The 23,089-nt window shown below is 47.0% G+C and overlaps 1 protein-coding gene, 15 non-coding genes and 2 pseudogenes across 16 annotated transcripts; all 18 read left to right on the top strand.

Moving 5' to 3' along the window:
- Positions 1–851: 851 nt before the first annotated feature.
- On the top strand, positions 852–970 carry LOC140228180 (5S ribosomal RNA). Its single transcript, XR_011901181.1, has one exon. It is a non-coding gene; the product is annotated as a 5S ribosomal RNA (ribosomal RNA).
- An 819-nt stretch (positions 971–1,789) lies between these two features.
- On the top strand, positions 1,790–1,908 carry LOC140228168 (5S ribosomal RNA). Its single transcript, XR_011901170.1, has one exon. It is a non-coding gene; the product is annotated as a 5S ribosomal RNA (ribosomal RNA).
- An 819-nt stretch (positions 1,909–2,727) lies between these two features.
- On the top strand, positions 2,728–2,846 carry LOC140228156 (5S ribosomal RNA). The gene has a single exon (XR_011901159.1). It is a non-coding gene; the product is annotated as a 5S ribosomal RNA (ribosomal RNA).
- Positions 2,847–5,431: 2,585 nt separating this feature from the next.
- LOC140228159 (5S ribosomal RNA) lies at positions 5,432–5,550 on the top strand. The gene has a single exon (XR_011901162.1). It is a non-coding gene; the product is annotated as a 5S ribosomal RNA (ribosomal RNA).
- Positions 5,551–6,369: 819 nt separating this feature from the next.
- Positions 6,370–6,488, top strand: LOC140228158 (5S ribosomal RNA). The gene has a single exon (XR_011901161.1). It is a non-coding gene; the product is annotated as a 5S ribosomal RNA (ribosomal RNA).
- Positions 6,489–7,305: 817 nt separating this feature from the next.
- LOC140228157 (5S ribosomal RNA) lies at positions 7,306–7,424 on the top strand. The gene has a single exon (XR_011901160.1). It is a non-coding gene; the product is annotated as a 5S ribosomal RNA (ribosomal RNA).
- An 819-nt stretch (positions 7,425–8,243) lies between these two features.
- Positions 8,244–8,362, top strand: LOC140228155 (5S ribosomal RNA). The gene has a single exon (XR_011901158.1). It is a non-coding gene; the product is annotated as a 5S ribosomal RNA (ribosomal RNA).
- An 818-nt stretch (positions 8,363–9,180) lies between these two features.
- Positions 9,181–9,299, top strand: LOC140228144 (5S ribosomal RNA). The gene has a single exon (XR_011901148.1). It is a non-coding gene; the product is annotated as a 5S ribosomal RNA (ribosomal RNA).
- An 819-nt stretch (positions 9,300–10,118) lies between these two features.
- LOC140228111 (5S ribosomal RNA) lies at positions 10,119–10,237 on the top strand. The gene has a single exon (XR_011901116.1). It is a non-coding gene; the product is annotated as a 5S ribosomal RNA (ribosomal RNA).
- Positions 10,238–11,058: 821 nt separating this feature from the next.
- LOC140228183 (5S ribosomal RNA) lies at positions 11,059–11,176 on the top strand (annotated as a pseudogene).
- An 820-nt stretch (positions 11,177–11,996) lies between these two features.
- LOC140228150 (5S ribosomal RNA) lies at positions 11,997–12,115 on the top strand. The gene has a single exon (XR_011901153.1). It is a non-coding gene; the product is annotated as a 5S ribosomal RNA (ribosomal RNA).
- An 819-nt stretch (positions 12,116–12,934) lies between these two features.
- On the top strand, positions 12,935–13,053 carry LOC140228109 (5S ribosomal RNA). Its single transcript, XR_011901114.1, has one exon. It is a non-coding gene; the product is annotated as a 5S ribosomal RNA (ribosomal RNA).
- Positions 13,054–13,871: 818 nt separating this feature from the next.
- LOC140228177 (5S ribosomal RNA) lies at positions 13,872–13,990 on the top strand. Its single transcript, XR_011901179.1, has one exon. It is a non-coding gene; the product is annotated as a 5S ribosomal RNA (ribosomal RNA).
- Positions 13,991–14,809: 819 nt separating this feature from the next.
- LOC140228160 (5S ribosomal RNA) lies at positions 14,810–14,928 on the top strand. Its single transcript, XR_011901163.1, has one exon. It is a non-coding gene; the product is annotated as a 5S ribosomal RNA (ribosomal RNA).
- Positions 14,929–15,736: 808 nt separating this feature from the next.
- Positions 15,737–15,855, top strand: LOC140228108 (5S ribosomal RNA). Its single transcript, XR_011901113.1, has one exon. It is a non-coding gene; the product is annotated as a 5S ribosomal RNA (ribosomal RNA).
- An 818-nt stretch (positions 15,856–16,673) lies between these two features.
- LOC140228133 (5S ribosomal RNA) lies at positions 16,674–16,792 on the top strand. The gene has a single exon (XR_011901137.1). It is a non-coding gene; the product is annotated as a 5S ribosomal RNA (ribosomal RNA).
- An 819-nt stretch (positions 16,793–17,611) lies between these two features.
- On the top strand, positions 17,612–17,727 carry LOC140228184 (5S ribosomal RNA; annotated as a pseudogene).
- Positions 17,728–20,771: 3,044 nt separating this feature from the next.
- On the top strand, positions 20,772–22,388 carry LOC140227469 (UDP-glucuronosyltransferase 2B9-like). Its single transcript, XM_072307872.1, has one exon. It carries the CDS (start codon positions 20,772–20,774, stop codon positions 22,386–22,388), a length of 1,617 nt encoding a protein of 538 aa, XP_072163973.1.
- Positions 22,389–23,089: the final 701 nt, after the last annotated feature.

The following is a 23,089-nucleotide window of genomic DNA, read 5'->3' as shown; positions in this document are numbered from 1 at the left end:
CTGCTGTTACGGTAGTAACTGTCACCACGAAAAATTGCACGGCGCTGGCCCGTGCCTGGGAGAGATATCAACATGGAATGTGCGGCAGAGGAAGCTGGTGGCACTCCTGGCCATATCTCGGCCTTCTCTGGCAGTGAATTCATAGTAAACAAAGCAAGAATTCATATGCTTGGAATGCCTCCCAAACAGTCATCATCATTTTCCTTCTCTAAAAGACAAGACTGATGAGGGACCGCGTCGTGCCATTCGTTCAATATCCATGGCCCCTCGGAACGTACAGCGCGCAGTCAAGAAAGTCAGAGCACGATTATCACGTCACGCATAGTTATAACTGCTGTCACGGTAGTAACTGTCACCAGGAAAAATTGCACAGCACTGGCCCGTGCCTGGGACAGATATCAACATGGAATGTGCGGCAGGGGAAGCTGGTAGCACTCCTGGCCATCTCTCAGCCTTCTCTGGCAGTGAATTCATAGCAAACAAAGCAAGAATTCATATGCTTGGAATGCCTCCCAAAACAGTCATCATCATTTTCCTTCTCTAGAAGACAAGATTGATGCCGGGCCGCATGGTTACATTCGGGCAGCATCCATGGCCCCTCGGAACGCAGAGCGCGCAGTCCAGAAAATCAGGCCCACACCTCCATCAGCAGGTGTGTCGTGTGCATCATAGGCACTGTTACACCCTCAGCATCCCATCCATGGTTACAGCCCTTCACAGTCACTACAGCTTCGCTCTCATTGGTCAATGCCTTCAAGCTCCCTCTGGTGGCAGAGACGGGGCGTACTGTCAATCCGTTCGTCCGTGAGGTTGAGGACAAGCATAAATGAGCTAAATTCTGTAGGTATGTTGCCTACGACCATACCACGCTGAATATACCGGTTCTCGTCCGAACACCGTAGTAAAGCAGCGTAGGGCCTGGTCAGTACTTGGATGGGAGACCGCTTGGGAATACCGGGTGTTGTAGGCTTTTTGCTGTCTAAACTACCTGCTCTCCTCTTTTTATAAGACACTTCATTTTTCTTCTCTTCAATTTTTCATGGTTTTTCCTAGTCGGCAATAAAATAAAGACACCAGTCTAGTCATGTCCTAATTATTTTGAATGAAGTCCAAAGGGACAACATCGCCTCCTCCGCCTCGTCCTGTAGATACAGCGTCGCAGACGTTTTGGCATCATGGCAGACAATTTGGCGCCTCAATCAGGATCCACTTAAAGACAGCCCACCGGAGACTGTCAGAGCACGATTATGACGTCACGCATAGTTATAACTGCTGTTACGGTAGTAACTGTGACCAGGAAAAAATGCAAGGCGCTGGCCCGTGCCTGGGACAGCTATCAACCTGGAATGTTCTTCAGGGGAAGCTGGTGGCACTCCTGGCCATATCTCGGCCTTCTCTGGCAGTGAATTCATAGCAAACAAAGCAAGAATTCATATGCTTAGAATGCCTCCCAAAACAGTCATCATCATTTTCCTTCTGTAGAAGACAAGATTGATGCCGGGCCGCATCGTGACATTCGGGCAGCATCCATGGCCCCTCGGAACGCAGAGCGCGCAGTCCAGAAAATCAGGCCCACACCTCCATCAGCAGGTGTGTCGTGTGCATCATAGGCACTGTTACACCATCAGCATCCCATCCATGGTTACAGCCCTTCACAGTCACTACATCTTCGCTCTCATTGGTCAATGCCTTCAAGCTCCCTCTGGTGGCAGAGACGGGGCGTACTGTCAATCCGTTCGTCCGTGAGGTTGAGGACAAGCATAAATGAGCTAAATTCTGTAGGTATGTTGCCTACGACCATACCACGCTGAATATACCGGTTCTCGTCCGAACACCGTAGTAAAGCAGCGTAGGGCCTGGTCAGTACTTGGATGGGAGACCGCTTGGGAATACCGGGTGTTGTAGGCTTTTTGCTGTCTAAACTACCTGCTCTCCTCTTTTTATGAGACACTTCAGTTTTCTTCTCGGCAGTTTTTCATGGTTTTTCCTAGTCGGCAATAAAATAAAGACACCAGTCTAGTCCTGTCCTAATTATTTTGAATGAAGTCCAAAGGGGCCCAATCGCCTCCTCCGCCTCGTCCTGTAGATACAGCGTCGCAGACGTTTTGGCATCATGGCAGACAATTTGGTGCCTGAATCAGGATCCACCTCAAGACAGCCCACCGGAGACTGTCAGAGCACGATTATGACGTCACGCATAGTTATAACTGCTGTTACGGTAGTAACTGTCACCAGGAAAAATTGCACGGCGCTGGCCCGTGCCTGGGACAGCTATCAACATGGAATGTGCGGCAGAGGAAGCTGGTGGCACTCCTGGCCATCTCTCAGCCTTATCTGGCAGTGAATTCATAGTAAACAAAGCAAGAATTCATATGCTTGGAATGCCTCATAAAACAGTCATCATCATTTTCCTTCTCTAGAAGACAAGATTGATGCCGGGCCGCATCGTGACATTCGGGCAGCATCCATGGCCCCTCGGAACGGAGAGCGCGCAGTCCAGAAAATCAGGCCCACACCTCCATCAGCAGGTGTGTCGTGTGCATCATAGGCACTGTTACACCATCAGCATCCCATCCATGGTTACAGCCCTTCACAGTCACTACATCTTCGCTCTCATTGGTCAATGCCTTCAAGCTCCCTCTGGTGGCAGAGACGGGGCGTACTGTCAATCCGTTCGTCCGTGAGGTTGAGGACAAGCATAAATGAGCTAAATTCTGTGGGTATGTTGCCTACGACCATACCACGCTGAATATACCGGTTCTCGTCCGAACACCGTAGTAAAGCAGCGTAGGGCCTGGTCAGTACTTGGATGGGAGACCGCTTGGGAATACCGGGTGTTGTAGGCTTTTTGCTGTCTAAACTACCTGCTCTCCTCTTTTTATGAGACACTTTTGGCATCATGGCAGACAATTTGGTGCCTCAATCAGGATCCACTTCAATACAGCCCACCGGAGACTGTCAGAGCACGATTATGACGTCACGCATAGTTATAACTGCTGTTACGGTAGTAACTGTCACCAGGAAAAATTGCACGGCGCTGGCCCGTGCCTGGGAGAGATATCAACATGGAATGTGCGGCAGAGGAAGCTGGTGGCACTCCTGGCCATATCTCGGCCTTCTCTGGCAGTGAATTCATAGTAAACAAAGCAAGAATTCATATGCTTGGAATGCCTCCCAAACAGTCATCATCATTTTCCTTCTCTAAAAGACAAGACTGATGAGGGACCGCGTCGTGCCATTCGTTCAATATCCATGGCCCCTCGGAACGTACAGCGCGCAGTCAAGAAAGTCAGAGCACGATTATCACGTCACGCAGGCGCGCCGGAAGCAGTTTTGGATTGGGGGGGCAAATATTGGAGGGGGCTCACGATAGACCATACATAATATGTTACACAATAGACACATACACACACACACACATCTATCTATATATATATATATATATATATATATACATACATATATGTGTGTGTTTGTGTGTGTGTGTGTATATATATATATATATATATATATATATACATGTAAAGTGGCGTACGGTGGGTCGAAACATTGGGGGTGGGCACCTTGTGGAAAAGTAATTTTGACAGTGTGTATGCATGTGCGTGTGTGCGTGCGCAATAATGGGACTACAATACATTACGGAATGTGATACATTCAACAACGCAGTCATTGAGCAACATTGTAAGTTTTCCTTACATGGATCATGGAATGACGGTGTGAAACGACAAATTATATACTGTCAGCAACATCAGGAGAATTGCATAACAATAAAATACGAGCGAGCGGAGCGAGAGAGCTTGAAAATTTTGACATTGATTTTTACAGTCCCAAAACTGCCGTTTGTAGCTATATCTTTCGCTTTGGAAACTAAGGGGGGGGGGGCATCGGGCGTATATTATGGCAATTACTGGCGGCAACATTAGGAGAATGGCATAACCATTCAATGTGAGCGAGCGAGCTTGAAAATTTTGCCATTCTACAGTCCCAAAACTGGCGTTTGTAGCTATATCTTTCGCTTTGGAAATTAATGGGGGCTCATCGGGCGCAACTGCTGGCAATTACTGGCAGCAACATTAGGAGAATGGCATAACCATTCAATGCGAGCGAGCGAAGCGAGCGAGCATGAAAATTTTGACATTCTACAGTCCCGAAACTGGCGTTTGTAGCTATATCTTTCGCTTTGGAAATTAATGGGGGCGCATCGGGCGCAACTGCTGGCAATTACTGGCTGCAACATTAGGAGAATGGCATAATGATTCAATGCGAGCAAGCGAAGCGAGCGAGCTTGAAAATTTTGACATTCTACAATCCAAAAACTGCCGTTGTAGCTATGTTTTTCACTTTGGAAATTAAGGGGGAGGCGCACGGGGCTCAACTACTGGCAATTACTTGCTGTAACGTTAGGAAAATGGCATAACGAATAAATTTGACAATTAATTTTGACATTTTATAGTCAACAAACTGCCGTTTGTATAGCTATATATATATATATATATTTTTTTTAGCTTTGGAAATTAAGGGGGGGGGGCGGGCCAGGCGCAACTGCTGGCAATTACTGGCAGCAACATTAGGAGAATGGCATAGCGATTGAATGCGAGCGAGCGGAGCGAGCGAGCATAGAAATTTTGACATTTTACAGTCCAAAAACTGCCGTTTGTAGCTATGTTTTTTCGCGTTTATTCATTTATAGACATATCTATCTTATCTATTTTTATTTATTTGTTTATTTATTTATTTATTTTATTTATTTTTATTTATTTATTTATTCATTTATTTTATTTTTTTTCTTTGGGGGGGGGGGCTTTTTGGGGGGGCAAAAATGCGTTTTGCCCCCCCACTTTTTGGATTGGGGGGGCGGCCGCCCCCCCTGCCCCCCCACTTCCGGCGCCTATGACGTCACGCATAGTTATAACTGCTGTCACGGTAGTAACTGTCACCAGGAAAAATTGCAAGGCGCTGGCCCGTGCCTGGGACAGCTATCAACCTGGAATGTTCGGCAGGGGAAGCTGGTGAGACTCCTGGCCATATCTCGGCCTTCTCTGGCAGTGAATTCATAGTAAACAAAGCAAGAATTCATATGCCTGGAATGCCTCCCAAACAGTCATCATCATTTTCCTTCTCTAAAAGACAAGACTGATGAGGGACCGCGTCGTGCCATTCGTTCAATATCTATGGCCCCTCGGAACGTACAGCCCGCAGTCCAGAAAATCAGGCCCACACCTCCATCAGCAGGTGTGTCGTGTGCATCATAGGCACTGTTACACCCTCAGCATCCCATCCATGGTTACAGCCCTTCACAGTCACTACATCTTCGCTCTCATTGGTCAATGCCTTCAAGCTCCCTCTGGTGGCAGAGACGGGGCGTACTGTCAATCCGTTCGTCCGTGAAGTTGAGGACAAGCATAAATGAGCTAAATTCTGTAGGTATGTTGCCTACGACCATACCACGCTGAATATACCGGTTCTCGTCCGAACACCGTAGTAAAGCAGCGTAGGGCCTGGTCAGTACTTGGATGGGAGACCGCTTGGGAATACCGGGTGTTTTAGGCTTTTTGCTGTCTAAACTACCTGCTCTCCTCTTTTTATAAGACACTTCATATTTCTTCTCTTCAATTTTTCATGGTTTTTCGTAGTCGGCAATAAAATAAAGACACCAGTCTAGTCATGTCCTAATTATTTTGAATGAAGTCCAAAGTTACAACATCGCCTCCTCCGCCTCGTCCTGTAGATACAGCACCGCAGACGTTTTGGCATCATGGCAGACAATTTGGCGCCTCAATCAGGATCCACTTAAAGACAGCCCACCGGAGACTGTCAGAGCACGATTATGACGTCACGCATAGTTATAACTGCTGTTACGGTAGTAACTGTCACCAGGAAAAATTGCACGGCGCTGGCCCGTGCCTGGGAGAGATATCAACATGGAATGTGCGGCAGAGGAAGCTGGTGGCACTCCTGGCCATCTCTCAGCCTTCTCTGGCAGTGAATTCATAGCAAACAAAGCAAGAATTCGTATGCTTGGAATGCCTCATAAAAGAGTCATCATCATTTTCCTTCTCTAGAAGACAAGATTGATGCCGGGCCGCATCGTGACATTCGGGCAGCATCCATGGCCCCTCGGAACGGAGAGCGCGCAGTCCTGAAAATCAGGCCCACACCTCCATCAGCAGGTGTGTCGTGTGCATCATAGGCACTGTTACACCATCAGCATCCCATCCATGGTTACAGCCCTTCACAGTCACTACATCTTCGCTCTCATTGGTCAATGCCTTCAAGCTCCCTCTGGTGGCAGAGACGGGGCGTACTGTCAATTCGTTCGTCCGTGAGGTTGAGGACAAGTATAAATGAGCTAAATTCTGTACGTATGTTGCCTACGACCATACCACGCTGAATATACCGGTTCTCGTCCGAACACCGTAGTAAAGCAGCGTAGGGCCTGGTCAGTACTTGGATGGGAGACCGCTTGGGAATACCGGGTGTTTTAGGCTTTTTGCTGTCTAAACTACCTGCTCTCCTCTTTTTATAAGACACTTCATTTTTCTTCTCGGCAATTTTTCATGGTTTTTCCTAGTCGGCAATAAAATAAAGACACCAGTCTAGTCCTGTCCTAATTATTTTGAATGAAGTCCAAAGGGACAACATCGCCTCCTCCGCCTCGTCCTGTAGATACAGCGTTGCAGACGTTTTGGCATCATGCCAGACAATTTGGTGCCTCAATCAGGATCCACTTAAAACAGCCAACCGGAGACTGTCAGAGCACGATTATGACGTCACGCATAGTTATAACTGCTGTTACGGTAGTAACTGTCACCAGGAAAAATTGCAAGGCGCTGGCCCGTGCCTGGGACAGCTATCAACCTGGAATGTTCGGCAGGGGAAGCTGGTGGCACTCCTGGCCATATCTCGGCCTTCTCTGGCAGTGAATTCATAGTAAACAAAGCAAGAATTCATATGCTTGGAATGCCTCCCAAACAGTCATCATCATTTTCCTTCTCTAAAAGACAAGACTGATGAGGGACCGCGTCGTGCCATTCGTTCAATATCTATGGCCCCTCGGAACGTACAGCGCGCAGTCAAGAAAGTCAGGCCCACACCTCCATCAGCAGGTGTGTCGTGTGCATCATAGGCACTGTTACACCATCAGCATGCCATCCTTGGTTACAGTCCTTCACTGTCACTACAGCTTTGCTTTCATTGGTCAATGCCTTCAAGCTCCCTCTGGTGGCAGAGACGGGGCGTACTGTCAATCCGTTCGTCCGTGAGGTTGAGGACAAGCATAAATGAGCTAAATTCTGTAGGTATGTTGCCTACGGCCATACCACGCTGAATATACCGGTTCTCGTCCGAACACCGTAGTAAAGCAGCGTAGGGCCTGGTCAGTACTTGGATGGGAGACTGCTTGGGAATACCGGGTGTTGTAGGCTTTTTGCTATCTAAACTACCTGCTCTCCTCTTATTATGACACTCTTTATTTTTCTTCTCGGCAATTTTTCATGGTTTTTCCTAGTCGGCAATAAAATAAAGACACCAGTCTACTCCTGTCCTAATTATTTTGAATGAAGTCCAAAGGGGCCCAATCGCCTCCTGCGCCTCGTCCTGTAGACACATCATCGCAGACGTTTTGGCATCATGGCAGACAATTTGGTGCCTGAATCAGGATCCACCTCAAGACAGCCAACCGGAGACTGTCAGAGCACAATTATGACGTCACGCATAGTTATAACTGCTGTTACGGTAGTAACTGTCACCAGGAAAAATTGCACGGCGCTGGACCGTGCCTGGGAGAGATATCAACCTGGAATGTTCGGCAGGGGAAGCTGGTGGCACTCCTGGCCATCTCTCAACCTTCTCTGGCAGTGAATTCATAGCAAACAAAGCAAGAATTCATATGCTTGGAATGCCTCCCAAAACAGTCATCATCATTTTCCTTCTCTAGAAGACAAGATTGATGCCGGGCCGCATCGTGACATTCGGGCAGCATCCATGGCCCCTCGGAACGGAGAGCGCGCAGTCCAGAAAATCAGGCCCACACCTCCATCAGCAGGTGTGTCGTGTGCATCATAGGCACTGTTACACCATCAGCATCCCATCCATGGTTACAGCCCTTCACAGTCACTACATCTTCGCTCTCATTGGTCAATGCCTTCAAGCTCCCTCTGGTGGCAGAGACGGGGCGTACTGTCAATCCGTTCGTCCGTGAGGTTGAGGACAAGCATAAATGAGCTAAATTCTGTAGGTATGTTGCCTACGACCATACCACGCTGAATATACCGGTTCTCGTCTGAACACCGTAGTAAAGCAGCGTAGGGCCTGGTCAGTACATGGATGGGAGACCGCTTGGGAATACCGGGTGTTGTAGGCTTTTTGCTGTCTAAACTACCTGCTCTCCTCTTTTTATAAGACACTTCATTTTTCTTCTCTTCAATTTTTCATGGTTTTTCCTAGTCGGCAATAAAATAAAGACACCAGTCTAGTCCTGTCCTAATTATTTTGAATGAAGTCCAAAGGGACAACATCGCCTCCTCCGCCTCGTTCTGTAGATACAGCATCGCAGACGTTTTGGCATCATGCCAGACAATTTGATGCCTCAATCAGGATCCACTTAGAGACAGCCCACCGGAGACTGTCAGAGCACGATTATGACGTCACGCATAGTTATAACTGCTGTTACGGTAGTAACTGTCACCAGGAAAAATTGCAAGGCGCTGGCCCGTGCCTGGGACAGCTATCAACATGGAATGTTCGGCAGGGGAAGCTGGTGGCACTCCTGGCCATATCTCGGCCTTCTCTGGCAGTGAATTCATAGCAAACAAAGCAAGAATTCATATGCTTGGAATACCTCCCAAACAGTCATCATCATTTTCCTTCTCTAAAAGACAAGACTGATGAGGGGCCGCGTCGTGTCATTCGTTCAATATCCATGGCCCCTCGGAACGTACAACGCGCAGTCAAGAAAGTCAGGCCCACACCTCCATCAGCAGGTGTGTCGTGTGCATCATAGGCACTGTTACACCATCAGCATGCCATCCTTGGTTACAGTCCTTCACTGTCACTACAGCTTTGCTTTCATTGGTCAATGCCTTCAAGCTCCCTCTGGTGGCAGAGACGGGGCGTACTGTCAATCCGTTCGTCCGTGAGGTTGAGGACAAGCATAAATGAGCTAAATTCTGTAGGTATGTTGCCTACGACCATACCACGCTGAATATACCGGTTCTCGTCCGAACACCGTAGTAAAGCAGCGTAGGGCCTGGTCAGTACTTGGATGGGAGACCGCTTGGGAATACCGGGTGTTGTAGGCTTTTTGCTGTCTAAACTACCTGCTCTCCTCTTTTTATAAGACACTTCATTTTTCTTCTCTTCAATTTTTCATGGTTTTTCCTAGTCGGCAATAAAATAAAGACACCAGTCTAGTCATGTCCTAATTATTTTGAATGAAGTCCAAAGGGACAACATCGCCTCCTCCGCCTCGTCCTGTAGATACAGCACCGCAGACGTTTTGGCATCATGCCAGACAATTTGGCGCCTCAATCAGGATCCACTTCAAGACAGCCCACCGGAGACTGTCAGAGCACGATTATGACGTCACGCATAGTTATAACTGCTGTTACGGTAGTAACTGTCACCAGGAAAAATTGCACGGCGCTGGCCCGTGCCTGGGAGAGATATCAACATGGAATGTGCGGCAGACGAAGCTGGTGGCATTCCTGGCCATATCTCAGCCTTCTCTGGCATTGAATTCATAGCAAACAAAGCAAGAATTCATATGCTTGGAATGCCTCATAAAACAGTCATCATCATTTTCCTTCTCTAGAAGACAAGATTGATGCCGGGCCGCATCGTGACATTCGGGCAGCATCCATGGCCCCTCGGAACGGAGAGCGCGCAGTCCAGAAAATCAGGCCCACACCTCCATCAGCAGGTGTGTCGTGTGCATCATAGGCACTGTTACACCATCAGCATCCCATCCATGGTTACAGCCCTTGACAGTCACTACATCTTCGCTCTCATTAGTCAATGCCTTCAAGCTCCCTCTGGTGGCAGAGACGGGGCGTACTGTCAATCCGTTCATCCGTGAGGTTGAGGACAAGCATAAATGAGCTAAATTCTGTAGGTATGTTGCCTACGACCATACCACGCTGAATATACCGGTTCTCGTCCGAACACCGTAGTAAAGCAGCGTAGGGCCTGGTCAGTACTTGGATGGGAGACCGTTTGGGAATACCGGGTGTTGTAGGCTTTTTGCTGTCTAAACTACCTGCTCTCCTCTATTTATGAGACACTACATTTTTGTCTTCTCGGCAATTTTTCATGGTTTTTCCTAGTCTTCAATAAAATAAAGACACCAGTCTAGTCCTGTCCTAATTATTTTGAATGAAGTCCAAAGGGACAACATCGCCTCCTCCGCCTCGTCCTGTAGATACAGCGTCGCAGACGTTTTGGCATCATGGCAGACAATTTGGTGCCTGAATCAGGATCCACCTCAAGACAGCCCACCGGAGACTCTCAGAGCACAATTATGACGTCACGCATAGTTATAACTGCTGTTACGGTAGTAACTGTCACCAGGAAAAATTGCAAGGCGCTGGCCCGTGCCTGGGACAGCTATCAACATGGAATGTGCGGCAGGGGAAGCTGCTGGCACTCCTGGCCATCTCTCAGCCTTCTCTGGCAGTGAATTCATAGCAAACAAACCAAGAATTCATATGCTTGGAATGCCTCCCAAAACAGTCATCATCATTTTCCTTCTCTAGAAGGCAAGATTGATGCCGGGCCGCATCGTGACATTCGGGCAGCATCCATGGCCCCTCGGAACGTACAGCGCGCAGTCAAGAAAGTCAGGCCCACACCTCCATCAGCAGGTGTATCGTGTGCATCATAGGCACTGTTACACCATCAGCATGCCATCCTTGGTTACAGTCCTTCACTGTCACTACAGCTTTGCTTTCATTGGTCAATGCCTTCAAGCTCCCTCTGGTGGCAGAGAAGGGGCGTACTGTCAATCCGTTCGTCCGTGAGGTTGAGGACAAGCATAAATGAGCTAAATTCTGTCGGTATGTTGCCTACGACCATACCACGCTCAATATACCGGTTCTCGTCCGAACACCGTAGTAAACAGCGTAGGGCCTGGTCGGTACTTGGATGGGAGACCGCTTGGGAATACCGGGTGTTGTATTCTTTTTGCTGTCTAAACTAGATGCTCTCCTCTTTTTATGAGACACTTCATTTTTCTTCTCGGCAATTTTTCATGGTTTTTCCTAGTCGGCAATAAAATAAAGGCACCAGTCTAGTCCTGTCCTAATTATTTTGAATGAAGTCCAAAGGGGCCCAATCGCCTCCTGCGCCTCGTCCTGTAGACACATCATTGCAGACGTTTTGGCATCATGGCAGACAATTTGGTGCCTGAATCAGGATCCACCTCAAGACAGCCCACCGGAGACTGTCAGAGCACAATTATGACGTCACGCATAGTTATAACTGCTGTTACGGTAGTAACTGTCACCAGGAAAAATTGCACGGCGCTGGCCCCTTTCCTGGGACAGCTATCAACATGGTATGTTCGGCCGGGGAAGCTGGTGGCACTCCTGGCCATCTCTCAGCCTTCTCTGGCAGTGAATTCATAGCAAACAAAGCAAGAATTCATATGCTTGGAATGCCTCATAAAACAGTCATCATCATTTTCCTTCTCTAGAAGGCAAGATTGATGCGGGGCCGCGTCGTGACATTCGGGCAGCATCCATGGCCCCTCGGAACGCAGAGCGCGCAGTCCAGAAAATCAGGCCCACACCTCCATCAGCAGGTGTGTCGTGTGCATCATAGGCACTGTTACACCCTCAGCATCCCATCCATGGTTACAGCCCTTCACAGTCACTACATCTTCGCTCTCATTGGTCAATGCCTTCAAGCTCCCTCTGGTGGCAGAGACGGGGCGTACTGTCAATCCGTTCGTCCGTGAGGTTGAGGACAAGCATAAATGAGCTAAATTCTGTAGGTGTGTTGCCTACGACCATACCACGCTGAATATACCGGTTCTCGTCCGAACACCGTAGTAAAGCAGCGTAGGGCCTGGTCAGTACTTGGATGGGAGACCGTTTGGGAATACTGGGTGTTGTAGGCTTTTTGCTGTCTAAACTACCTGCTCTCCTCTTTTTATGAGACACTTCATTTTTCTTCTCGGCAATTTTTCATGGTTTTTGCTAGTCGGCAATAAAATAAAGGCACCAGTCTAGTCCTGTCCTAATTATTTTGAATGAAGTCCAAAGGGACAACATAGCCTCCTCCGCCTCGTCCTGTAGATACATCATCGCAGACGTTTTGGCATCATGCCAGACAATTTGGTGCCTGAATCAGGATCCACCTCAAGACAGCCCACCGGAGACTGTCAGAGCACAATTATGACGTCACGCATAGTTATAACTGCTGTTACGGTAGTAACTGTCACCAGGAAAAATTGCAAGGCGCTGGCCCGTGCCTGGGACAGCTATCAACATGGAATGTGCGGCAGGGGAAGCTGCTGGCACTCCTGGCCATCTCTCAGCCTTCTCTGGCAGTGAATTCATAGCAAACAAAGCAAGAATTCATATGCTTGGAATGCCTCATAAAACAGTCATCATCATTTTCCTTCTCTAGAAGACAAGATTGATGCCGGGCCGCATCGTGACATTCGGGCAGCATCCATGGCCCCTCGGAACGGAGAGCGCGCAGTCCAGAAAATCAGGCCCACACCTCCATCAACAGGTGTGTCGTGTGCATCATAGACACTGTTACACCATCAGCATCCCATCCATGGTTACAGCCCTTGACAGTCACTACATCTTCGCTCTCATTGGTCAATGCCTTCAAGCTCCCTCTGGTGGCAGAGACGGGGCGTACTGTCAATCCGTTCGTCCGTGAGGTTGAGGACAAGCATAAATGAGCTAAATTCTGTGGGTATGTTGCCTACGACCATACCACGCTGAATATACCGGTTCTCGTCCGAACACCGTAGTAAAGCAGCGTAGGGCCTGGTCAGTACTTGGATGGGAGACCGTTTGGGAATACCGGGTGTTGTAGGCTTTTTGCTGTCTAAACTACCTGCTCTCCTCTTTTTATGAGACACTTCATTTTTCTTCTCGGCAATTTTTCATGGTTTTTCCTAGTCGGCAATAAAATAAAGACACCAGTCTACTCCTGTCCTAATTATTTTGAATGAAGTCCAAAGGGACAACATCGCCTCCTACGCCTCGTTCTGTAGATACAGCATCGCAGACGTTTTGACATCATGCCAGACAATTTGATGCCTCAATCAGGATCCACTTAGAGACAGCCCACCGGAGACTGTCAGAGCACGATTATGACGTCACGCATAGTTATAACTGCTGTTACGGTAGTAACTGTCACCAGGAAAAATTGCAAGGCGCTGGCCCGTGCCTGGGACAGCTATCAACATGGAATGTTCGGCAGGGGAAGCTGGTGGCACTCCTGGCCATATCTCGGCCTTCTCTTGCAGTGAATTCATAGCAAACAAAGCAAGAATTCATATGCTTGGAATACCTCCCAAACAGTCATCATCATTTTCCTTCTCTAAAAGACAAGACTGATGAGGGGCCGCGTCGTGCCATTCGTTCAATATCCATGGCCCCTCGGAACGTACAGCGCGCAGTCAAGAAAGTCAGGCCCACACCTCCATCAGCAGGTGTGTCGTGTGCATCATAGGCACTGTTACACCATCAGCATGCCATCCTTGGTTACAGTCCTTCACTGTCACTACAGCTTTGCTTTCATTGGTCAATGCCTTCAAGCTCCCTCTGGTGGCAGAGACGGGGCGTACTGTCAATCCGTTCGTCCGTGAGGTTGAGGACAAGCATAAATGAGCTAAATTCTGTAGGTATGTTGCCTACGACCATACCACGCTGAATATACCGGTTCTCGTCCGAACACCGTAGTAAAGCAGCGTAGTGCCTGGTCAGTACTTGGATGGGAGACCGCTTGGGAATACCGGGTGTTGTAGGGTTTTTGCTGTCTAAACTACCTGCTCTCCTCTTTTTATAAGACACTTCATTTTTCTTCTCTTCAATTTTTCATGGTTTTTCCTAGTCGGCAATAAAATAAAGACACCAGTCTAGTCATGTCCTAATTATTTTGAATGAAGTCCAAAGGGACAACATCGCCTCCTCCGCCTCGTCCGGTAGATACAGCACCGCAGACGTTTTGGCATCATGCCAGACAATTTGGCGCCTCAATCAGGATCCACTTAAAGACAGCCCACCGGAGACTGTCAGAGCACGATTATGACGTCACGCATAGTTATAACTGCTGTTACGGTAGTAACTGTCACCAGGAAAAAATGCAAGGCGCTGGCCCGTGCCTGGGACAGCTATCAACATGGAATGTGCGGCAGGGGAAGCTGGTGGCACTCCTGGCCATATCTCGGCCTTCTCTGGCAGTGAATTCATAGCAAACAAAGCAAGAATTCATATGCTTGGAATGCCTCCCAAAACAGTCATCATCATTTTCCTTCTCTAGAAGACAAGATTGATGCCGGGCCGCATCGTGACATTCGGGCAGCATCCATGGCCCCTCGGAACGCAGAGCGCGCAGTCCAGAAAATCAGGCCCACACCTCCATCAGCAGGTGTGTCGTGTGCATCATAGGCACTGTTACACCATCAGCATCCCATCCATGGTTACAGCCCTTGACAGTCACTACATCTTCGCTCTCATTGGTCAATGCCTTCAAGCTCCCTCTGGTGGCAGAGACGGGGCGTACTGTCAATCCGTTCGTCCGTGAGGTTGAGGACAAGCATAAATGAGCTAAATTCTGTAGGTATGTTGCCTACGACCATACCACGCTGAATATACCGGTTCTCGTCCGAACACCGTAGTAAAACAGCGTAGGGCCTGGTCAGTACTTGGATGGGAGACCGTTTGGGAATACTGGGTGTTGTAGGCTTTTTGCTGTCTAAACTACCTGCTCTCCTCTTTTTATGAGACACTTCATTTTTCTTCTCGGCAATTTTTCATGGTTTTTGCTAGTCGGCAATAAAATAAAGGCACCTGTCTAGCCCTGTCCTAATTATTTTGAATGAAGTCCAAAGGGACAACATCGCCTCCTCCGCCTCGTCCTGTAGATACATCATCGCAGACGTTTTGGCATCATGCCAGACAATTTGGTGCCTGAATCAGGATCCACCTCAAGACAGCCCACCGGAGACTGTCAGAGCACAATTATGACGTCACGCATAGTTATAACTGCTGTTACGGTAGTAACTGTCACCAGGAAAAATTGCAAGGCGCTGGCCCGTGCCTGGGACAGCTATCAACATGGAATGTGCGGCAGGGGAAGCTGGTGGCACTCCTGGCCATCTCTCAGCCTTCTCTGGCAGTGAATTCATAGCAAACAAAGCAAGAATTCATATGCTTGGAATGCCTCATAAAACAGTCATCATCATTTTCCTTCTCTAGAAGACAAGATTGATGCCGGGCCGCATCGTGACATTCGGGCAGCATCCATGGCCCCTCGGAACGGAGAGCGCGCAGTCCAGAAAATCAGGCCCACACCTCCATCAGCAGGTGTGTCGTGTGCATCATAGGCACTGTTACACCATCAGCATCCCATCCATGGTTACAGCCCTTGACAGTCACTACATCTTCGCTCTCATTGGTCAATGCCTTCAAGCTCCCTCTGGTGGCAGACTGTCAATCCGTTCGTCCGTGAGGTTGAGGACAAGCATAAATGAGCTAAATTCTGTGGGTATGTTGCCTACGACCATACCACGCTGAATATACCGGTTCTCGTCCGAACACCGTAGTAAAGCAGCGTAGGGCCTGGTCAGTACTTGGATGGGAGACCGTTTGGGAATACCGGGTGTTGTAGGCTTTTTGCTGTCTAAACTACCTGCTCTCCTCTTTTTATGAGACACTTCATTTTTCTTCTCGGCAATTTTTCATGGTTTTTCCTAGTCGGCAATAAAATAAAGACACCAGTCTAGTCCTGTCCTAATTATTTTGAATGAAGTCCAAAGGGACAACATCGCCTCCTACGCCTCGTTCTGTAGATACAGCATCGCAGACGTTTTGGCATCATGCCAGACAATTTGATGTCTCAATCAGGATCCACTTAGAGACAGCCCACCGGAGACTGTCAGAGCACGATTATGACGTCACGCATAGTTATAACTGCTGTTACGGTAGTAACTGTCACCAGGAAAAATTGCAAGGCGCTGGCCCGTGCCTGGGACAGCTATCAACATGGAATGTTCGGCAGGGGAAGCTGGTGGCACTCCTGGCCATATCTCGACCTTCTCTGGCAGTGAATTCATAGCAAACAAAGCAAGAATTCATATGCCTGGAATGCCTCCCAAACAGTCATCATCATTTTCCTTCTCTAAAAGACAAGACTGATGAGGGGCCGCGTCGTGCCATTTGTTCAATATCCATGGCCCCTCGGAACGTACAGCGCGCAGTCAAGAAAGTCAGGCCCACACCTCCATCAGCAGGTGTGTCGTGTGCATCATAGGCACTGTTACACCATCAGCATGCCATCCTTGGTTACAGTCCTTCACAGTCACTACAGCTTTGCTTTCATTGGTCAATGCCTTCAAGCTCCCTCTGGTGGCAGAGACGGGGCGTACTGTCAATCCGTTCGTCCGTGAGGTTGAGGACAAGCATAAATGAGCTAAATTCTGTAGGTGTGTTGCCTACGACCATACCACGCTGAATATACCGGTTCTCGTCCGAACACCGTAGTAAAGCAGCGTAGGGCCTGGTCAGTACTTGGATGGGAGACCGCTTGGGAATACCGGGTGTTGTAGGCTTTTTGCTGTCTAAACTACCTGCTCTCCTCTTTTTATGAGACACTTCATTTTTCTTCTCGGCAATTTTTCATGGTTTTTCCTAGTCGGCAATAAAATAAAGACACCAGTCTAGTCCTGTCCTAATTATTTTGAATGAAGTCCAAAGGGGCCCAATCGCCTCCTGCGCCTCGTCCTGTGGACACATCATCGCAGACGTTTTGGCATCATGGCAGACAATTTGGTGCCTGAATCAGGATCCACTTCAAGACAGCCCACCGGAGACTGTCAGAGCACGATTATGGCGTCACGCATAGTTATAACTGCTGTTACGGTAGTAACTGTCACCAGGAAAAATTGCAAGGCGCTGGCCCGTGCCTGGGACAGCTATCAACATGGAATGTTCGGCCGGGGAAGCTGGTGGCACTCCTGGCCATCTCTCAGCCTTCTCTGGCAGTGAATTCATAGCAAACAAAGCAAGAATTCATATGCTTGGAATGACTCCCAAAACAGTCATCATCATTTTCCTTCTCTAGAAGGCAAGATTGATGCGGGGCCGCGTCGTGACATTCGGGCAGCATCCATGGCACCTCGGAACGTAGAACGCGCAGTCCAGAAAATCAGGCCCACACCTCCATCAGCAGGTGTGTCGTGTGAATCATAGGCACTGTTACACCATCAGCATCCCATCCATGGTTACAGCCCTTCACAGTCACTACAGCTTCGCTTTCATTGGCCGATGCCTTCAAGCTCCCTCTGGTGGCAGAGACGGGGCGTACTGTCAATCCGTTCGTCCGTGAGGTTGAGGACAAGTATAAATGAGCTAAATTCTGTAGGTATGTTGCCTACGACCATACCACGCTGAATATACCGGTTCTCGTCCGAACACCGTAGTAAAGCAGCGTAGGGCCTGGTCAGTACTTGGATGGGAGACCACTTGGGAATGGGCAACGACCCCCCCCCCCCCCCCTGGGTACTAGCGCGATGTGGGTGAGAAGCTCGATCACCGCCGCCTTCGTGGTGATCGGGTGTTGTGACCACCGCCTTCGCGTCTTTCATGTCGCCGTTCCTCTGCGGCCTGAGTCGAACCATGTCGCATGCTTGTATCCTCTCGCGATATTTTTCTCGCTTATACAAACTTTAATCATAGCCTACGACCTCGCCAGGAAACTTGGGCTTTCGTGCACACCGCTCATCATCGGCTAGGGACATTGCCAAGAACTACGCCTCCCCACCAACTCGCCCAATGTTGGAGCACGCCATACGCTGATCAAGTGCCATACAACCAGCGTGTAAATAGACCCATGTCCGGGTTTTTTTTTTCTGCATATTTCTGTTGGGTGCGTATTTTGTCTATTTGTCTGTTTTGCTAGCCTGTTTGTTGTTTATACATTATTCTGACCGCCTGTGTTGTTTTTCGCTGTTCATTTTTTCATTTTGTTTTATTTCTTTGTTTTTTTTTCTTTCTTTATGTTTGATATGTATTTGATATCTGTTACTGTTTCATTACTTTTTGACGTTTTCTCTGTTTGTTGATTAGCTAAGTTGTTTCGTGTGTGCCTGTTTTCTTTTTTACTTTCCCAATTTGCTTGCTGTTTTATTTTTACTGTTGTAATTTGTTTTTTGTTTGTCTGTTTGCTTTTGTGTGTATGTGTGTTTTGTTTTTATGTACATATTTCTGTTTGTTCCCATGGGCCATGACTCCGTAAGTTCCTTTTTTTTTTCAACGGGTGATTACTAGTTCTGGTGCGATGTCGAAACGCGGCATTTGCATACCTTGGCGTAAAAGCATGACAAGTGTCGTCTACTTGCATGCAAAAATGCCTGTGAATACCGGGTGTTGAAGGTTTTTTGCTGTCTAACATGCTGGCTCTCCTCTTTCTATGAGACACTTCATTTTTCTTCTCGGCAATTTTTCATGGTTTTCCTTGGCGGCACTAAAATGACGACACCAGTTAAATCTTCTGTAGAGTCTATAGAAGGCAAGGGTGAGGTGAGGTTGCGTCGTCGCATGCAGACAGCATCAATCGCTCTTGGAAGTACACAGTCAAGAAAGTTAGTCAAGAAATCAGTAGGTGTGTCTTGTGCATCACTGGCACTGTTGCATCATCAGCATTCCATCCATGGTTGCAGCTACAGCTCCCAGCACAGAAACTACAGCTTCGTTCTCTTTTGTGTGACCAACACCGCCCTTGAAGTATGCATCCGTGAAGTTTAGGACAATTAAGCTTGATGTCATCTACCCTTTCGGAACGTTTGTGGACTCCTATATCGATATTCGCAGAAACACCAAAGACATTCTCATTGCGTTTTTCTTTTCTTCTTCTTTGACATGACTTGTAGTCAGGTAAATGTTTGGCTAAAACTACAGATGTAAGTCGAGATTGGTCAGCCAGTCCAGTGCATCCCCAGCTGTCTAGCGCATTTTGCCAAGTCTCTTGTGGAAGCGACGGGGTGGTCACTCGTTCACAATGTGCTTTACTGTCTGATCTTCATGACTGCCATCAGAAACAGGGCTGTCTTTCATCTTCCACTTGAAAAGGTGGTGAGCTGTGTTTTGGAGGGTATATACATTTGTATGCGATTAAGCGTGACCCGCTTAGGGGAAATAAAAGCCTGCTGGTTCGATGGTCAGGTCAGAAAGCAGATCTTCGTTGTGGTGTTCTGTATCGCTCCATTGTTTTGCGCCATGACGTCATTATGTCAAACTCAGAGACACATTCTGAGACGGACCAGAAAGGCTTGTACAATTTGTATTATCCTATCAACCTTTCCCCATGCCACTTCCCTTCCTTCTTCCTTGGCATATTCCTAGCGAGAGGTTATACATTCTTTGCGACAAGGCTGGCAAAGATATTTTTCAATGTTTCCACTACAAGTTGGAAAAAGTTATGATCACACTCTGCTTCATGAAATCCGGCCACTCCGGGAATTTTATCCCATGCAATATGCCTTGTTGGGATCGGCTTATTGTGTTATTGCATTTACTGCAGCAAAAACAGTACAGTTCGAGGACAACTTCCAGTATATTTTAGATTTCACTTTCATATCTCTGTAACAATCTGGTTCTTTCTAAACCAAGTTGTCATAATTGTAAAAGAGGGAAAATTGAATGGAGATAAATGATGTAAAATTCCCAATCTCTTAATGGATCTTTTCAAGTTGGTGAGTACTTGAAATAATGGACAACTTTTGTTGTTGTTTTTTTTTAAATAGAATCATCCATTTTTTTCAAATTCCTGGCGTTTGCAAATAAACACCACCCTCCAATACAATACTCTTATCTTATATTTTCTTTTGCCTGCCCTTGATAACAAATTCCGATATTACCTTTCCGTTTTATATTGATTTTTTTTTTTTTTTGGGGGGGGGGGTCACTTCGACAAACCATACATTTTGAAGTGTAACTAGGAGCAGTTAGGCTTACTTCATACTTATTTTTCTTTCCATGCAATGCTGTATTTTCTATTGCATTTGAGGGGATTTACCTTTGGTTATTCTCACGCTGTTTATAGTATTGATAATCATAAAAGAGGGTCATTTGTACTGCCAATTAATGCTTATAAAGGGAGGACCTGTGGCATAAATAGATAAGGCAAATCTGTCTCATTACACAAATATTATGCAGAGAAGGAAAGAGTGACATAGACACACCAGCACCGCACAGAATTCTGAAAAAAAAATGATAGCCTCCTTTTGATGTTTTATCTCAGTACAATCGCACAACGTTCGTATGCCCAAACCCTGTGTACACTGAACGCACACACACAAAAGGCTGCATAGATCGACCTTCAAAACACCGCCGGAAATCTTTTCAGAGTTGAGGTACAGTATAGTGGGTTCAAAGTCTGTTCAATAATACCGACTTCGAAATGTACGCATAAGCATATGAATGCGGGAATTAACAGCCTGTAATGATACTGTACGTTCTATCGCAACTTCGTATAACATATTCTGGTCTATCTACCTTTTCCATGTCAGATTGTACAGCACTGCCAGCATAATGCACTTGACAGTAAGAGGATCGATACCAGTGTATCATCGCTCGTTGATTCTGGGTCTTGCAATTTTATACGCTTCTCTACAGGTGGAATCGGCAAATATTCTGTTGTCCGGTGCTTTCGGCGAGGGAAGCCATTTACTCTCGATCATACCCATCGGTAGGAGCCTACTGCATAAGGGGCACAATGTTACCCTCTTGGTAGCAGATGAGTATCTCCGTAAAGCTACCAATATCACTGACTCAGAAAAGTTTAATATTGAAGTCTTCCATTTTCCTGGTCTGAGAGAGAAAATGGATGGTATCTTCGATCGCCTAGGCGAAGTTACTTTTGCACAGTCCATATTTCAACACACGCAACTATTCCAACGTCTCAACACCATTTATGGTCAAGCGTGTCGGAGTATTTTCGAGGATCCCGAGCTCCTTGAGAGAATGCATTGCTACGATGCCTACGTTGTTGATGTTGTTTGGCCTTGTGGAGTGTTTGTGAAATCCTATCTTGAGAAGCACAAAAATAAAAAAGATATTCCTATTGCGATTTTTGGGCCGATGGTTCCTGTTCCATTCATATTCGAACAGGCAGGTTCCCCATTCCTACCGTCATATCAACCTGTCCCAACTACTGCACTCTCTTCCTCTATGTCATTCTTTGAAAGGTGCAAAAACACATTCGTTTACTTAGCTTTCACGTTTTTACTAAACAAAGAGACATTACGTCGCTTTCACAATTTGGTGTCTGATTACGATTTGGATCCCGATCTTCAGTCAAGAATCAGTGAGCATGTGGACTTATATTTCATTAACTCTGACTTCTCCGGGGAGTTTCCATTTTCACTCATGCCAAATGTCATACCAGTTGGTGGGGTGACGTCAAGGCCGGCAAATCCACTTGACAAGGATCTAGAAGAATTCACGCAGAGTTCCGGACGCCATGGAGTCGTTATTTTCTCACTGGGAACGTACTTTGCCGAAATTACGACAACGCACCCTGAAGTCGTGAAGATGTTTTTAAACGCTTTCAGTCGCATACCTCAGAAAGTCATCATGCACTTGAAGAAACTTCCTTCAGAGGAACTACCAGACAACATCAAAGCGTTACCATGGTTACCCCTCAACAATCTCATGGGGCATCCCAAAACACGTGCAGTCCTATACCATGGCGGCAACAATGGCTATTACGAAGCTTTGTATCATGGAGTTCCCCTCGTAGTCATGCCATTAGCAGCCGACCAGCATGACGTGGCAACGAAAGTGGTTAGGAAGGGCCTCGGCACAAAAATAGATAAGAACAGACTCAGCACAGAACACATATACGAACAGCTCAACGAGGTATTGTCCAATCCTAAGTATCGGGCTACCGCCAAACGACTGTCCGCCATCTTCCGAGACCGACCGATGAAGCCGGCCGATACGGCTGCATTTTGGATCGAGCACGTGATCAAACATGGAGGGGAACACTTGCGCCCACCAACTCTTGATATGCCATTCTATCAAATTTACATGCTTGATATTGCTGGTGTTGCTTTCGCATGCATTTTCCTAATTTCTCTCATTGTTTCCCGTGCAATAAAATATTGTTGTTGTTCTAAAAATCGTTCGAAACCCAAGCAGGAATGAAAATTGAGTAATCATGTGCATGCTTATTATGGTCGCATTTCAAACAACCTAGCTGTGTTACTATAAATAGTCCCAAAATTAGCATGCCATGGGCTTGCATCCAGCAAAGATGTGATCTGGGGAAAATCCGCATTTATTTGAGCACCACAGACCATAATGTAATTTTGGTGTCATTGTCAATGATGTCTTGAAGGAAGCATTCATCATCACTGATAATAATGATGTTATAATGTTATCATCAATATATTCGTTACTTAGATTGTATTACAATAATAATTATGATATTAATGCAACTGCAGTAGGAACGGGAGAGGTTTGTGAAGGAATGACAATGCGGTGTGTTTATTTCAACCAGCCCTTATCAACCCTCCAGCCCCGTGTCTTAGTGTGTACAGTGCACACACCAGCAAATAACTAGCATTGCGTGGCATACTCCGACAAAGCCTTTTCCTGTTCAAAACAAGACTGAAAAAGCAAGTTATTAAACCCCATTCACAGAAACGAATGTATTCAGACGAGCAATGAACAATTCGTAACCTATTTTTGATAACAAATTGCCATTATCAAAAAAAAAAAAAAAAAGAATGTTTGGGACTATATAGTGAATGTGCGCAATGTCTGGGGCAGTTTAACCACAGCCTGACACGGGATCAGCACAATATTCATGTATATTGTAAGGGTAATCTTAATGTGATCCTGCA

This window comes from Diadema setosum, chromosome 4 (genome assembly GCF_964275005.1).
Source record: "Diadema setosum chromosome 4, eeDiaSeto1, whole genome shotgun sequence".
In the NCBI taxonomy this organism is placed as follows: domain Eukaryota; kingdom Metazoa; phylum Echinodermata; class Echinoidea; order Diadematoida; family Diadematidae; genus Diadema; species Diadema setosum.
The sequence above is the reverse complement of the archived record's forward strand: the minus strand, read 5'-3'. Positions and strand labels throughout refer to the sequence as shown.